Source organism: Nycticebus coucang, chromosome 3 (genome assembly GCF_027406575.1).
Source record: "Nycticebus coucang isolate mNycCou1 chromosome 3, mNycCou1.pri, whole genome shotgun sequence".
Taxonomy (NCBI): Eukaryota; Metazoa; Chordata; class Mammalia; order Primates; family Lorisidae; genus Nycticebus; species Nycticebus coucang.
In genome coordinates this window covers 70,527,196-70,542,517 of record NC_069782.1, presented here as the reverse complement: position 1 = coordinate 70,542,517, position 15,322 = coordinate 70,527,196, and the positions used below count along the sequence as shown (strand labels likewise).

At 44.1% G+C, this 15,322-nt stretch overlaps 1 protein-coding gene across 1 annotated transcript; it reads left to right on the top strand.

Annotated features, from left to right (window-relative positions):
* Positions 1–92: 92 nt before the first annotated feature.
* SMIM7 (small integral membrane protein 7) lies at positions 93–13,080 on the top strand. The gene is made up of 5 exons (XM_053585570.1): positions 93–202; positions 287–328; positions 839–891; positions 5,374–5,464; positions 11,626–13,080. Exons 1-5 carry the CDS (start codon positions 177–179, stop codon positions 11,639–11,641), a joined length of 228 nt encoding a protein of 75 aa, XP_053441545.1. The 5' UTR covers positions 93–176; the 3' UTR covers positions 11,642–13,080.
* The last annotated feature ends 2,242 nt before the right edge of the window (positions 13,081–15,322 follow it).

Genomic DNA, 15,322 nt, shown 5'->3' with positions numbered 1-15,322 from the left:
GTTCTCCTGAAGTGGGCTGGGGGAGCCTGGGCTGCAGGGGGCGGAACCCTCTCTGTGCTAGCCTTCCATTGGCCCAGCTGCCATCAGTGTTACTTAGGGATTGGTCGGCTCGTTCTCCTCGTCCCACCCTCCCAGGAACTTCCGCTTCCGGTTCTGTCCGACTCTCGGCTGTAAAGATGATCGGGGATATCCTGCTGTTCGGGTAATTAGGGGGAAGCAGAGGCTGGGAATAGAGACCCAGACAGGGCGGAGGACAGTCCCAGTAATCGTAATTGTCCCTCTGCAGGACGCTGCTGATGAATGCTGGGGCGGTGCTCAACTTTAAGCTGTGAGTAGGCCGCTCCAGACGGCGGCTCCACCCGGGGAACCCGTAGCCCCGCCCTTGCGAGCGTGAGCTTCCCCACTTGTCGCGGACCCTGCCCACACGTCTCAGCCCGCCCTCTGGCCACGCCCCCGGACTGGTTTATCCTTCTCTGACCCTCCGCCACACCCCAGGACTTAAAAATCCAGATCCACAATTACCCCAGGCTCCCTTTCCTCACATCCCCAGAGAGCCTCAGTCCTATCCCTCAAGAAGCAGCCCTTCCCTGGACCCTCAGCCCCACATCCGGCAACCTCCAACCGATCACCCTGTAGAATGTCGGTGCTGCAGACCTGGCTATGAGTGGTAGGGCAGTGGCGGCACTGAAAAGGGACGTGGTGCTGTCCGAGGTCACACAGTAAGTTAGCGGCAGGGCTAGGGTTGAAGTTTAGCTTTTGCGGTCCTCCGAGCTGGGTGTCAGTATCAGAGGACTGAATGGTCTTTGTATCCCATTGTACTGTCTGCTCCTCCTTTTAGGAAGAAGAAGGACACGCAGGGCTTTGGGGAGGAATCCAGGGAGCCCAGCACAGGTAAGGTCTCTTTTCTGAACCCTGGAATTTTGCAGTCACTTTAGAGAAGACGATTTTCTCTCACCAAGTCCTAGAGAGACAGGCCTAGAGAGAGAGAGAAAGGTGGACCTGAGGGTGAGCTATTTCTTTTTTTTTTTTTTGGCCGGGGCTGGGTTTGAACCCACCACCTCCGGCATATGGGGCTGGCGCCCTACCCCTTTGAGCCACAGGCGCTTCCCAGGGTGAGCTATTTCTTATGCCTACCTTTGTCACCTACTTCTTTCTCTCACCAGACTTTTCCTCTAAGTCAGCGCTCACATCACTTCCTACAGTTATAATTTGCTGTTATGTGTGCTCTCATCTGGCTAATATCTGCCCCTCACACCTGACTGTGAGCTCCAGAGAAGTGGCCCTAGCTTGTCTTGGTTCTCTCCGGGTCCTTGAAGTGTCAGTACTCCAGTGTCTGCGGATGAATAGATGAATAAATAGACTCACAAGTCGTAGTTACTTTCAGTTCTTTGCAGGTCTGTTTTTTTTTTTTTTTCCTTTTCTTAAGTTAGATGCCAACATTAGATTTTGAGTAATTCAGGAGACTTTACATAAACATTTATATGTCTTATTTTCTGGGAAAAATCAGAACATCCTGTAGCTCAAAGATTCAGTAGAGTGCTTGGGATCTATTGAGTAGGATTGAAAAGCAGGACCCTGTTAAGGGAGAGCTTTTGGACTCTGCCTTATTCCAGCCTCAACCTCTTCTTATTTATGTCATTTCACCTATCTGGGCCCTGGGAGTCCTAGAATTTATACTTCCTGATGAGTTTATTCATGTGACTATTTGGAGTCTAATAGGACTTACACATGACAGTTATATCCATTCATTCATTTATTCATTCACCAGAGCAGCTACTACATGGTGGCCACTGTAGTGGGTGCTGTGATGCAGCAGAAATAAGGAAGGCAGAGTGGAACTTACCATGGGGTAGGACAAGTGGTTCCTAAACAAGGAACAGTTGGTGAAGGAGGTGATATCAAGTGAGGATGTCACTGATAGGGAGTCATAAGATGGTGATAGCATTACTGTTCCTGCAATCTGTGTATGGAGGAAAGGCCCTTTGAGCAGATAGTATCACAGTCAAGGCAGCAGGTGCTGTGATGGAGCATTGCAGAAGCATGGTGGGAACCCTGAGGAGGAGAGGGTTTGAAGACAGTACCACAGCCCCCCTTATTAAGGGCCTGAACCCAGTTGGCTACCCTCTTAGGTGCATTCTAGTAGTGTTTCATTCCATCTCCATCCCTAGTAGGTAAAGATTACTTTCCCATCTTCCAGATGAGGCAACTGAGGTTTAAGATGTGGCTTGACTTGCTTGTGACCAGCAAATCATTGTCAGAGTCAGGATTGGAACCTGAGTTTTTCTGACTCCAGATTTTGTTATTTATTTATTTTTATTTTTTGAGACAGAGTCTCACTTGTCACCCTTGGTAGAGTGCCATGGCATCACAGTTTACAGCAACCTCAAACTCTTGGTTTTAAGCAATTCTCTTGTCTCAGCCTCCCGAGTAGCTGGGGCTACAGGTGCCCGCCCCAACACCTGGCTGTTTTTAGAGATGGGGGTCTCGCTCTTGCTCAGGCTGGTCTCGAACCTGTGAGCTCAGGCAATCCATCCACCTCAGCATCCTAAGTGCTAGGATTACAGGCATGAACCACTGTGCCAGGCCCCTTACTGACTCCAGATTTTGTACACTTAATCACTAGACCATCCACCCATCCTTCCATTCATTCATATATGTGTATTTATACACTCAGTAGCCGTGTATTATTTAAGCATGATGTGGAAGGTCCTAGGCTTGTGCTGTATAGAACTGAGTTAGAGTTTTGGCAGGGAGGAAATTTGGCACAAGGGCTCAGAAGTGGCAGGAGATTCAGTGACAGGGATGACAGGAAGGGCTCCTGTGGCCTAATCAGTAGCTTCCTGCATGCTTCTGGGTCTGCCTTTTGTCAGCATGCTTTACTCTCCCTCAAGGCTTCTTCCAGCCAGGACTCTGCACCTTCTGCTTCCCCCGTGGGAGGTGCTTTTCATCCTTCATTCTCTTTGCCTGGCTGATTCCTTTTTTTTTTTTAATTTTTGAGACAGAGTCTTATTATGTTGCCCTTGGTAGAGTGCCGTGATGTCACAATACCTGTCTGTTTTCTTGTTGTAGTTGTCATTGTTGTTTAGCTGGCCCAGGCCGGGCTTGAACCTGCCACCCTTGGTGCATGTGCCTGGCGCTGTAACCACTGTGCTATAGGCGCCGAGCCTGCCTGGCTGATTCCTGATGGCTGTATTTGTTAAGAGCTTCATGTGTGCCAGGGACTATGTCTTCCCAGCCTCCTGTTACTCCCATTTCCACAGGAAGAAAGAAGTACAGATGGTCAAGCGACCTAGCCCAGGTCACCTATACAGAAGGGCAGAGCTGGGATTTGAGTTGCTAGAAGCTGCCCATATTTGAGGTTGGAGCTTGAAGTTCAGTTATTTCTCTGAAAGGCTAATTCTCACCCCATGCCAGGTGCACCTGCCAGTTTAGGTCCTTCCCATTGTGTGTTCCCAGGGCACCTGAGCTTTCCCACCGGAGCAGTCATCATGGGGAATAATTACATAATGTGATTTAGTATTTGTCTTCCCTGCACACTCCTTAGGTCAAGGACACCTGTCTTATTCCTCCCTGTATTCCTTGTATGCAGCTGTTGCCTGGAATGAGTAACCTGTCAGCATCTGTTGGTGGCCAACTTTCATGATCTGAGGCTGGGGGAAGGGTTTTGCTGCACAGCACCTCTCAAACATCCTACATCCTGGGGATGGATGCAGTTCTTAACATTTCTAGCCCATGCTTGACCCACCCTACACAGCTTGTGCTGCATGTGGATGACTCTGTTGGTTGGATAATACCAGACTTATCTAAACCATGTTCAGCAAGACTTGAAGTGTTTCATAAAATACTCTTTGGATTTTTTTTTTTCTCATTAAAAAATTTAAAAAGTGTTCTTAACTTAAAAACAAGTGGCATCGGGCGGCGCCTGTGGCTCAGTTGGTGAGGCGCTGGCCTCATATACCGAGGGTGGCGGGTTCAAACCCGGCCCCGCCTGAACTGCAACCAAAAAATAGCCGGGCGTTGTGGTGGGCGCCTGTCGTCCCAGCTACTCGGGAGGCTGAGGCAAGAGAATCACTTAAGTCCAGGAGTTGGAGGTTGCTGTGAGCTGTGTGAGGCCATGGCACTCTACCGAGGGCCATAAAGTGAGACTCTGTCTCTACAAAAAAAAAAAAAAACAAGTGGCATCACAAGCTTAGATGGTGCAGTGATGTCAGGTTGTTGGAAGTGTCTGAGCTTTTGTTCTGTTTTCTGTACTTACCAAACAGCCCCCAGTTTGCAGACACTTTGGGTAGCAATCTTGTAGTCTGGATTTGTTCTTTCCATTCTGGAGGGTGATCAATTTAGAACCCTGGAGAAAGGTTTTGGAACCCAGTACTCTGGAGTCTTAAGGTGCCAAATTGGCTCCCCTTGGAGGGGTTTCCTTTCCTTAGAATCAGAGGGGGAACCAGAATAAGTAATCACAAAAGCAAACTTCTCCTTTTAGGTGCCTGAATTAGGATGCTTTTAGTTTAAACAGTGCAAATCCAGCTTTTGGTTAAAGCAAATTGAAAATTCCAAAGGGTAGAATTACTTTAAGGCATCCCAGGGTTCAGGTTGCAAACCAGCCCTTTAGCATTTGACTCTCCATCTCTCAATTCTCCTTTCTTCTATGTTGGTTTCACTGTTATTTGGCTTGTGTTGGGAAAGATAAACCTAGAATATGGGTTGACATATTTTTCTGTAAAGGGCAACATGATATATATTTGAGGCTTTGTAGACCACAATCATGTATGATGTGACAACTCAACTCTGCTGTTGTAGTATAAAAGCAGCCAGAGACGACACATCAATGAATGTGACTGTGTGCCGGTAAAACTTTATTCATAGACACTGAAATTTGAATTTCATGAATTTTAGTGTTTCATAAAATATTTCTTTGATTTTTTTTCTTATTAAAAAAATTTACACATCATTCTTAGCTCACAAAAAAACAGGTGGCAGGGGCTGGATTTGGCTCATGGGCCATAGCTTGCTAGCCTCTCCACTAAAGCACTAAGCTAACATCTTCCTAGCCCAGCAAGCCTGGCAGAGAGTGTTTCTTTCCTAGTACTTGGGGGCAGAAGTTCCAGGGCAGACTTTTGTTGGACATAGTTGGGTCATATGCCTCTCCTTGAGCCAACCAGAGGCAGAGGATGTGGTACTCTTGGAGGATTGGTCAATGGCAGCCACAACCTAAGTGCTGAAGACGGGAGCAGAGGAGACCCAAGGGATAAGTTATACTGTCACCAAAGGTAAAGGCAGTGGGTACAGGATTGACAGAAATCACAAAAGTCCACTGCAACAGTGACAGTAAAAACAATGTTAGCTGTGCAATAAAAGTGCTTTGTGACTTTCCAGGTGACAACATCCGAGAATTCCTACTGAGCCTCAGATATTTTCGAATTTTCATCGCCCTGTGGAATGTCTTCATGATGTTCTGCATGATCGTGTAAGTCTGCCCTTCCCATCCCCTTGTCATCTCAGCATCTTTCTCCAGGATGACCCACCTGAGATTTAGTCTCCATCATTCAGTCTGCACTCTTGTGTCATGCTTTCTGCTTTTAAAGTAAAAACTCCAAATGAGTGAGGAAATCAGGATCTGAAGGGGTCAAACTATGTTGCTGAGGTCCCCACCAGACTAGGCTAGAGTTTTGATTGGAAGTTGAGTCCCAGCTATACCTGGCATCTCTGCAAAAAAATGCAAAAAAATGCCTTCCCTGGGCGGCGCCTGTGGCTCAAAGGAGTGGGACACTGGCCCCATATGCCGGAGGTGGCGGGTTCCAACCCAGCCCTGGCCAAAAACTGCAAAAAAAAAAAAAATGCCTTCCCTGAGCCTATGGTCCTTCTGCCATAGGCTCTGCTGTGCTTAGTATATATTTGGTGTCTGACATGGAAAATGTGGCTTAAATGTCCAGTGTGCTGCTGGATCCTGCTCCAGCCTTGCTGGAAGCCAATAGAAATGTATTTAGAATTTATTTTTGTTTTTATTCTTGCTTTCATTTTCTCATTAGATTGAGGAAACCTAAAATATAATTGCTTTTTCATCTAGCATTAAGGTTGTAATTTTGATAACTGCTGTTAATGAATTGTGAGACTCGGAGAACTCGGGGAAAATACAATAGTTGAGGGAGGGTATTCTCAGCTTCACTGGGTCCATCCCCATGTACTTTCCCCCAAAAGGAACAGGACAGGAAGTTGGCTGTCCTGAGTGATTGAGACTCTGAATTTGGGGTTATTCAGAGTGCCAGCCTAGTGGCAGTTTGAGGAGATGATTCCAGGACTTAGGAGATCTGTGGAGGAGGGGGTTTCATCATGTATTTAGAAAGTGTTATGGAGCCCAGAATGCAGACCATGATACATTCTCAGAGAGGACCTTCCCAAGGTGTGCTACCTGGCCAGAGAGTATTTGGGAGCATGGATGAGGCCTGCCCAGGGACAAAGGGCTTAGTAGGAATTTGCAGAAAAGTATAGGAAGTGTAACCAGGACTCAGAGAAAATGGAACAGTGTTGGATGACTCCTCCAGTCTTTGTCTAGGTTTCTATTCATTCACAGCTGTCTATCCCAGCTGTGCTCTGTGGTTATGGCTGAGGCCAAGACAGCCATAGTCCTTGCCTTCAGCCAGTATACAGTATAATAGGTGGGACGTGGACAGAAAAACAGGCATTTAGGAAACAATTAATGAGGATGGCAAATGGGAACAGTTTTGGAGGCGAGCAGGGAAAGGCTCTCTGGGAAGGTGCCATTTAAATCAAGATCTAAAGCAATGGTTCTCAACCTTCCTAATGCTGCGACCCTATGCTAGCAGTGAAAATAATTTTATAGTCGGGGGTCACCACAACAGGAGGAATTGTATTAAAGGGTCATGGCATTATGAAGGTTGAGAACCACTGATCTAAAGAATGGAAAGCAATTTGCTATTTGCCGATCTGGGGAAAGGATAACAACATAGGAAGTAGCATGTGCACAGGTCCTAGGGCAGGGAAGAAGTTGGTGTGTTTTCCTTGTTGTCTTTCCTGTGCATCTGCTTTATCATCCTCTCTTGTCTGACCAACTTCTTTCACTCCTTCACCTGCTGGCCTGTGACCAACATGCCTGCCTTGGGCTCTGTGACTTTCCCACTTAACTTGCCTAAGACCAGCTTGGTCAGTAACTCAGAGTCCTGATTTTGTTTCTTGGAGCAGGATTTGATTGGTCTACCTTGGTGTCACTCAGGTCTAGTTGGAGGGAAGGGTTTTTTTGTTTTTGTTTTTATTTTTATTTTGAGACAGTGTCACTCTGTTGCCCAGGCTAGAGTGCCATGGCGTCAGCCTTGATTGCAGGAACCTCACACTCCTTGGTTCAAGCGATCCTTCTGCCTCAGCCTCCTGAGTAGCTGAGACTAAAGGTGCCCACCACAACACCCACCTAATATTTATTTTTCTTTCTTTCTTTCTTTTTTTTGAGACAGAGTTTCATTTTGTTGCCCCCCTGGTAGAGTACATAGCCCACAGCAACTTGAACTCTTGGGCTCAAGCAATCCTTTTGCCTCAGCCTCCCAAGTAGCTGGGACTATAGGCACCTGCCACAACACCTGGCTATTTTTTAGAGATAGGGGTCTCACTCTTGGCTCAGGTTGGTCTCGAACTCCTGAGCTCAAGAGATCCTCCTGCCTCAACCTCCCAGAGTGCTAGGATTACAGGCATGAGCCACTGCATCTGGCATGGATGTAGGGTTCTTGACTTCATCATAACCACTTAGGTCAGAACTTGACAAGCCACAGCCTTACCTGCTATCTATTTTTGTGAGTGAACTTCTATCGTCTTCATACAGCCCAACCCATATCTGTAGCTGCTTTTGTGCCAAAGCAATAGTGTTGAGTTGTGTCCCAGATACTGCTTGGCCTGAAAAGCCTAAACTGTTTACTTTGTGGCTCCGTACAGAGAAAATGTGCTGACCCCTGACGTAGGCCAACTGTCTTGGGGACTGTGGGTAGGGAGAAGATTCTCTTAAGAAAGAACTCTTGCAGGGAACCAATGACTGGCTTTCCCAGGATATTAAAAATGGAAATCACCTAAATGTCCAAGAACAATGAAAGGATCAGGTAACTTGAAAGACGCTTGTGAGACCAGCTGTCACAATGCTGTTACTGATAATGTGCTGGAAGATTCTATTTATTCAGGGAAATGTTTAAAAGGGAAGAAGGCCAGATAACACCCTGTGCACAGTCTTAACTTCATCTCCCCATTCAGTCTTAACTTGCATGCAGGGAACATGGAGAAAACACTGAATGAGTTCCCTCACTGAGGGAGTTGGAAGGATCTGCTCCAGATAGTATAATAAAGGTGACCATGTGGCAGTTGAGGAAGTTAGTGGGGTCTGCGGTATAGTTTATTGTTCTCTGTGTCAACTTCTGTATTGTTTGAGCTGAGATACTTTGGAAGTTTAAGAAGTCATGAAAAAGTTGAAATACAGGGAGAAACATCCCTGAGTGTGTATAGATCAGTGGTACTGATATCTGTAACTTCCTTAGAAACACTTCAAGAATATGTTTGGTGGTAAAAGCAAAGTGTTAATTGCAGAATGTGGATGGTAGGAATGTGGGTGTTTACTGAACCATTCTTTTAACTCTTTTGTTTTTTTTTTTGAGACAGAGTCTCAAGCTGTCGCCCTGGGTAGAGTGCTGTGATGTCACAGCTCACAACAACCTCAAACTCTTGGGCTTAAGCGATTCTCTTGCCTCAGCCTTCCAAGTAGCTGGGACTACAGGTGCCCGCCACAATGCCCAGCTATTTTTTGGTTGTAGTTGCCATTATTGTTTTAGCTGGTCCAGGCCTGGTTTGAACCCTCCAGCTTCGGTATATGTGGCCGGTGCCCTACTCACTGAGCTACAAAGGCCGCCCCATTCTTTTAACTCTTATGTGTTGAGATGTTCATAATAGAATATTGGGAGGTAAATTTAGGTAGAAAATGAGGATGTCAAACCATGGAGAAGAAGGATTTACAAATAAAAAGTGTAAGTCTGCCTTCACAATTCAGTATTTCATGGTATATTCACAGGATCATGCCACCACCATCTCCAATTTCAGAACATTGTCATCACCCCAGAAAGGAACCGTATTCCCATTATCAGTCACTCCCCATTCCCCCTACCCTAGCCCTGACAACTACTAATCTGCTTCCATCTCTGTGGATTTGCCTGTTCTGGATATTTCATATCAATGTAGTCATACCCTGTGCAGACTTTTGTGTCTGGCATCATTTGCTCAGCATCCTGTTTTGAGGTTCTTCCCCATTGTAGCAGCGTCAGTGCTGCATTCCTTTTTGTGGCTGAATATTATTGTCCTATTGCATGCATACCGGTTTATTATCCATCTGTCAGTTGATGAGTGATTGGGATATTTCCATTTTTTGACTATTATGAATAATGCTAATGTGAACATTTATGTATAGGTTTTCGTGCAGCCTTGTGTTTTTAATTATCTTCACCTAAGAGTGAAATTGCTGAGTCATAGGATAATGTTATGTTTATCTTTTTGAGAAACCAGGCTGTTTTCCAAAGTAGCTGTGGCATTTTTCATCCTCTCCAGCAGTGTAGAAGGGTTACAGTTTCTCCCTTTCCCTGCCAATACTTCTTGTTGTTAGTCTTTTGATTATAGCCATCCTAGTAGGTGTGAAGGTTTTGATTTGCATTTCCCTAATGGTTAATGATGTTCAATATCTTTTCATACACTTACTGGCCATTTGTATATCCACTTTGGGGCAACATATGATAGGATACCATGCCCATTTTTTTATTTTATTTTATTTTTTTTGTAGAGACAAAGTCTCACTTTACCACCCTTGGTAGAGTGCCATGATGTCACAGGACTCACAGCAACCTCCAGCTCTTGGGCTTTCGCGATTCTCCTGCCTCGGCCTCCTGAGCAGCTGGGACTATAGGCGCCTGCCACAACGCCCGGCTATTTTTTGGTTGCAGTTCAGCTGGGGCCGGGTTTGAACCCGCCACCCTCAGTATATGGGGCCGGTGCCCTACTCACTGAGCCACAGGCACCACCCACCATGCCCATTTTTTAAATTGGGTTATTACCAATTTGTGTGAGTTCTTTGTATATTCTGGGTGGCAGTACCTTATCAGATGTGTGCTTTGCAAGCGTTTTCTCCCATTCTGTGGGTTGTCTTTTCATTTTCTTGATGGTACCATTTAAAGCATAGAAGTTTTTAATTAAAACACACACATACACAGAAGGTGCCCAAAAAAGTATACACATTTAAAGAAAGGAAAAACTGTATTAAAATTGTCATACTCTTGGCTGTATGCAGGGACTCCTGTAATCCCAGCACTCTGGGAGGCCAAGGTGGGCAGATCGCTTGAGCTCACGGGTTTGAGACCACCCTGAACTAGAGTGAGACCCTTTCTCTAAAAATAGCCAGGCATTGTGGCTGGTGCCCATAGTCCCAGCTACTTGGGATGTTGAGGCAAGAGAATTGCTTGAATCCAAGAGTTTGAGGTTGCTGTGAGCTATGTCATCCCGGTCCTCTGTCACGAGGGTGACAAAGTGAGACTCTTTCCCAAAATAAAATAAAATAAATTGTCATACTCAGTGTATACCAATAACAAAAGATGATTATGAGTCATGTTGAGCTCCTCTTGTAATTGCAGAAGTCAAATGTGACTTGAGTATTACAAATTGAATACAGTTCTCTCTTTTCTTATAATGTGTATACATTTTTTTGTATATATGTGTATGGATGTGTGTATATTAGAGGCTGGGTCTTGGTATGTTGCCAGGCTGGTCAACTCCTGGCCTCAAGTGATCCTTCTGCCACAGTACTAGGATTACAAGCATGAGCCACCTCACCTGACCTAAAAGTTTGTAATTTTGATGAAACCAGTTTATCTATTTTTTTGTATTGTTGCTTACACTTTTGGTGTTATAGTTCGGAAATCATGGCTTAACCCAAGGTCACAAAGATTTATGCCTAAAGTTAGAGTTTTATAGTTTGAATTCTGATAGGTCTGTGATTCATTTTGAGTTAATTTTTTTGTATGGTAGGAGATAGAAGTCCAATTTCACTCTTTTTCATGTGGAGATCTTGTTCTTTTTGCACCATCTGTTACTATTTTCTCAGAAAACCTTTTTGTTTGAGAATGAGTTTAGATCTGTGGAAATGTTGCAGAAAAATTTCTATGTATGTCTTTCTTTACCTCTATGCTTTTCCTCTATAGGTCTTTGTAATAATTTACATACCCAATTTCAAACTTGGTGGTTGTTCATATTGTTCTGGGTGTGTGCTGTTCCACATTTTCTTCAATGAACAGAGTTAACTGTAATCATTTGTTTATTCAAAGGTCTTTTCTTAATTTATGAAAGCCTCCACTGACTTGCAATAATAGAGAATGTGATTGATTTATGCTGCAGATTCATATGAAGTATATACATTCTTATAAGAATCACTTCTTTTAAGTATTTTTAAGTATATTTATATATATTGTGTTGCAGGAGTTAACTTTTAAAATCAGAAAATAGTGGAAAATCATCTAAATGATAATCATGTAAAATAATTTCTGACTGTATTTTTAAAGTAATAACTTCCATCCTCATGGAAATTTCTGCCCTTGATTTTCCCAGGTTGTTCGGATCTTGAACTTTAGGTGCAAAACCCAGGAACTCACCTTGCTGGATGCTGAATCTTCATTCCTCTATTGCTGATGACTTCTAGAATGTTTTTGACCCGGAAACCGATGACCTTCCTAGAAAACCCAGGCTTGTGGTGGGTGGAAAAACATTTGCAAAGATGTACACAGTTTGCCAGCCACATCATTGTTTTCAAAGATGTTTTCACTTTTGTCTCCAAATTGGGAGTGCTGTGTCCTGGAGGGGTTTCAGGAGGGCTTATCGAAGGGGCTGTGATAAAATTGCATTCCCCTTAGATAAAAGAATATGATGAGATCCTTGCATAATATTGGAACTCCCCCTGTGCCACGCTTTCATAAGAAAACTGTTTCTGTTAAATCTTGGTTTATTTTTAATAACCATCCTTTTGGTTAGAATAATACAAATTTTAAGAAAATCATTTGTATCCAGGGATATGAGCAGAAGGCTTGGCTTTTAAGTTAAACATAGCCTTGTTTTGGGACAGCGTTTATAAAAAACGACATTCCGTGTTGCTTGCTGAGTCTGGCAGCATCTGGGCCCAGCCAGGGAGGGTCTTTGAGTCCAAGTTCCTTCCCCATCTGGACCGGATCTGTACGGCCACTCTTTGTAGCTAGCACCATGCCCAGGACTTTAAGGAACGGGTTATCGGTTTCTTTGAAACTGGCCTTCCTGTTTAGACACTAGACAGCAAGAGGGATGAGATAGTTATGGGTGAAGCATTACTGATTTCCGCAGAAGAGGAGTTCAGAACAGATGGCAGGGCATGCAGAAGTGATAGGAAAAATTTTGCTTTGTCTTGAAGCTCTTTGTTAAATAAAGTAACTCTGGAGGCCATTAATTGTAGTCACAAGAATGAGAGTGATTTTATTATGTGGTGATATTGGGACCATGTACTGAAAGCCTGCATTTCTGAGTCAGTGTTGATAAATAGGAAATAACAGCATTTTCCCAAAAGTTTCTTTGTTTTTTTATTATTTTGAGACAGAGTCTCACTTTGTCGCCCTAGGTAGAGTGCTGTGGTGTCATAGCTCACAGCTACCTCAGACTCTTGGGCTCAAGCAATTCTCTTGGCTCAGCCTCCAGAATAGCTGGGACTACAGGCACCCGCCACAATGCCTGGCTATTTTTAGAGACAGGGTCTTGCTCAGGCTGGTCTTGAACTTGTGACCCCGGGTGATCCGCCTGCCTTGGCCTCCCAGAGTCCTGGGATTACAGGCATGAGCCACTGCGCTCGGCCCAGAAGTTTCTTTGAAAGGAATTCCTGGTTTCATTGCCTAAATGAAATGTCAGTGCTACATCTCACAGCTGTGTGATTTGTTGTGGTTTTGAAAATCCTGACTTGTAGGTAAACCTGGAGGGAGAAAAAGGTAAATACACAGGCTTTTGACAGTAAGTAACCTTGAAAATAAAACTCATTTCTGAAAAAAAGGACCTTTTGTTTACATATGTTTTTAAACCAAGAAGTCGACTTCCAACTTGAGTCATTTTGAATTCCCTGTGGGAAATACTTAGGATTCATTTTGGAAGCTGTCAAAAAGAAAAGAGTCAGTGGTAGATTTTTCTCTTTCTGATTTTGCCCAATAAATGGATGGGCAAAAATTGGGCAGATACGATCTTGATCTGCACTGCTCCTGGAAGTAATGAAAGAATCAGTGATAATGGTGGAATTTTGCTAGACCAGGGTCAAGTCTAGTTCTCTTTCATTGTTTTTATAATTTATTTCCTTGTCAAATCAGGGCTGAGCATCACCCCATGGTTTGTAAGTAGCAGTGTTCGGAGCTGCTGGATTGAGCTTCACTGAGGCCTGTGTCCTTGTTAGAAAGAACAGGCATGCCAAGATCTTAGCTGGGTCCCTTGCAAGGCTGTTGAATGGTGTGAAGAAACCTTTCTGCCTTATTCAGACTGGTGCTGAGGTTTCAGTGTTGCAAAGCATTTGTCATTATGGGGATGGATTGTGCTCTTAAAGAGAATGCTATCATTGAGGTTTTGTTTCAGTAGTTGTATTTTTCTCTAGAGAACTATTATTTCGTTGTTAATAATAACACCATGGCTTTTTCAAATGCCTGTTAGAAGCTGCTGTGTACTTGAAAAATTGAATCTCACTGATGTGTCTCTTCAGGAAGCTTTTCAAAATCTTCATTGGCACCAAAGATTATCAGGTTTTGATAATCTGTGAGTGCCTGGTGTCTCTGAACGTTTAGGCTCACAGGTTCTAGGTCAGCTAAGTATGGGTTCATATCCCCTGTCTCCTCCTTCCTGGTGGGCCTAGATTAATTGCTTCTCCTCCAAAACCCTCAGTTTTCACATTTCTAAAATCAGTCTGCAGGTCACCCCTGCCTGGGGTTATAAGGTTCAGCAAAACAACACTTGTTCAAGTAGCTGTCTGTGGCTGTCTTCACTGCGTGTGTGTTCTCTTCTCATCCACTTTGATTCGTGCAGCCTGCATTTACACCATTAAAAAGTGATCACATGGCTCAAGGAGTAGGGCGCCTGTCCCATATGCCGGAGGTGGCGGGTTCAAACCTAGCCCCGGCCAAAAACCAAAAAAAAAAAAAAAAAAAAGTGATCACACCATTTTTTTTTTTTTTTTTTTTTGTGGTTTTTGGCCGGGGCTGGGTTTGAACCCACCACCTCCGGCATATGGGACCGGCGCCCTACTCACTGAGCCACAGGCGCCACCCGTGATCACACCATTTTTAAAAACTAGAAACAATTTCCATCATGCTAAACCTTTTCTTGTCTGTACATTCCCTATCCAGCGTTTTCCTTACTCCTGTCTATCTGTATGTTTCAGTACTGGATAAGTCAGTATGGGTTCTGTTTTTATTTCAGCATCATTTCCTTCATATGTTCCATGCAGCCAGGGAGACTTCATCATTCTCATTTTTAGTTATGCAGCAGTATTGATAGCTCTGTCCTGAATTATTGACCCTCATACTGGACTTGAGTTTGTGATTTGTCCACTGTTATAAAGGCTACTCCTGTCTACAGTGTTGTGACCTTTGTTGGCTTCTCTCTTGAAGTTATTTCCTTGGGGCAGATAACCCTGAAGGGGCTGCATAATATGGTTATGTACCATCAGTAAAACTTTTCTTTGTTTTACTTGGGAAGGTTTTGTTTTCTTATTACCATGCATGTTTATTGTAGAAAAATTGTAGAAAAGCTGTATGTGGTATAAGACACAGATTTGCTGGAAGGAAAAATATTACCTATAATCACATTTCTCCTGGAAAGCATCACTCTAGGTATATATTCTTCATCCCTTTTCTCTGTGCATAAACATTTGGGTGTGCTGAGTATATTTTCTTCCTTTTTTTCTTTGTCCTTTTTTTTTTTTTTGCAGTTTTTGATCGAGGCTGGGTTTGAACCCGCCACCTCTGGTATATGGGGCTGGCTCCCTAGTCCTTTGAGCCACATTTTTGTTATGTCACTGGGGCTAGAATGCTGGGGTGTCATCATAGCTCACTGAAAGCTCAAACTCCTGGGTTCAAGCTATCCTCCTGCCTCAGGCTCCTGGGTAGCTGGGATTACAGGTGCGTGCTGCCAGGCCCAGCTAATTTTTCTCTGTTTTGTAGAGATGGGGGTCTCCTTATGTTAGCCAAGCTGGTCTTAAACTCAACCTCAAGCGATCTTCCTGCCTTGGCCTCCCAAAGTGCTGGGATTGTAGGTA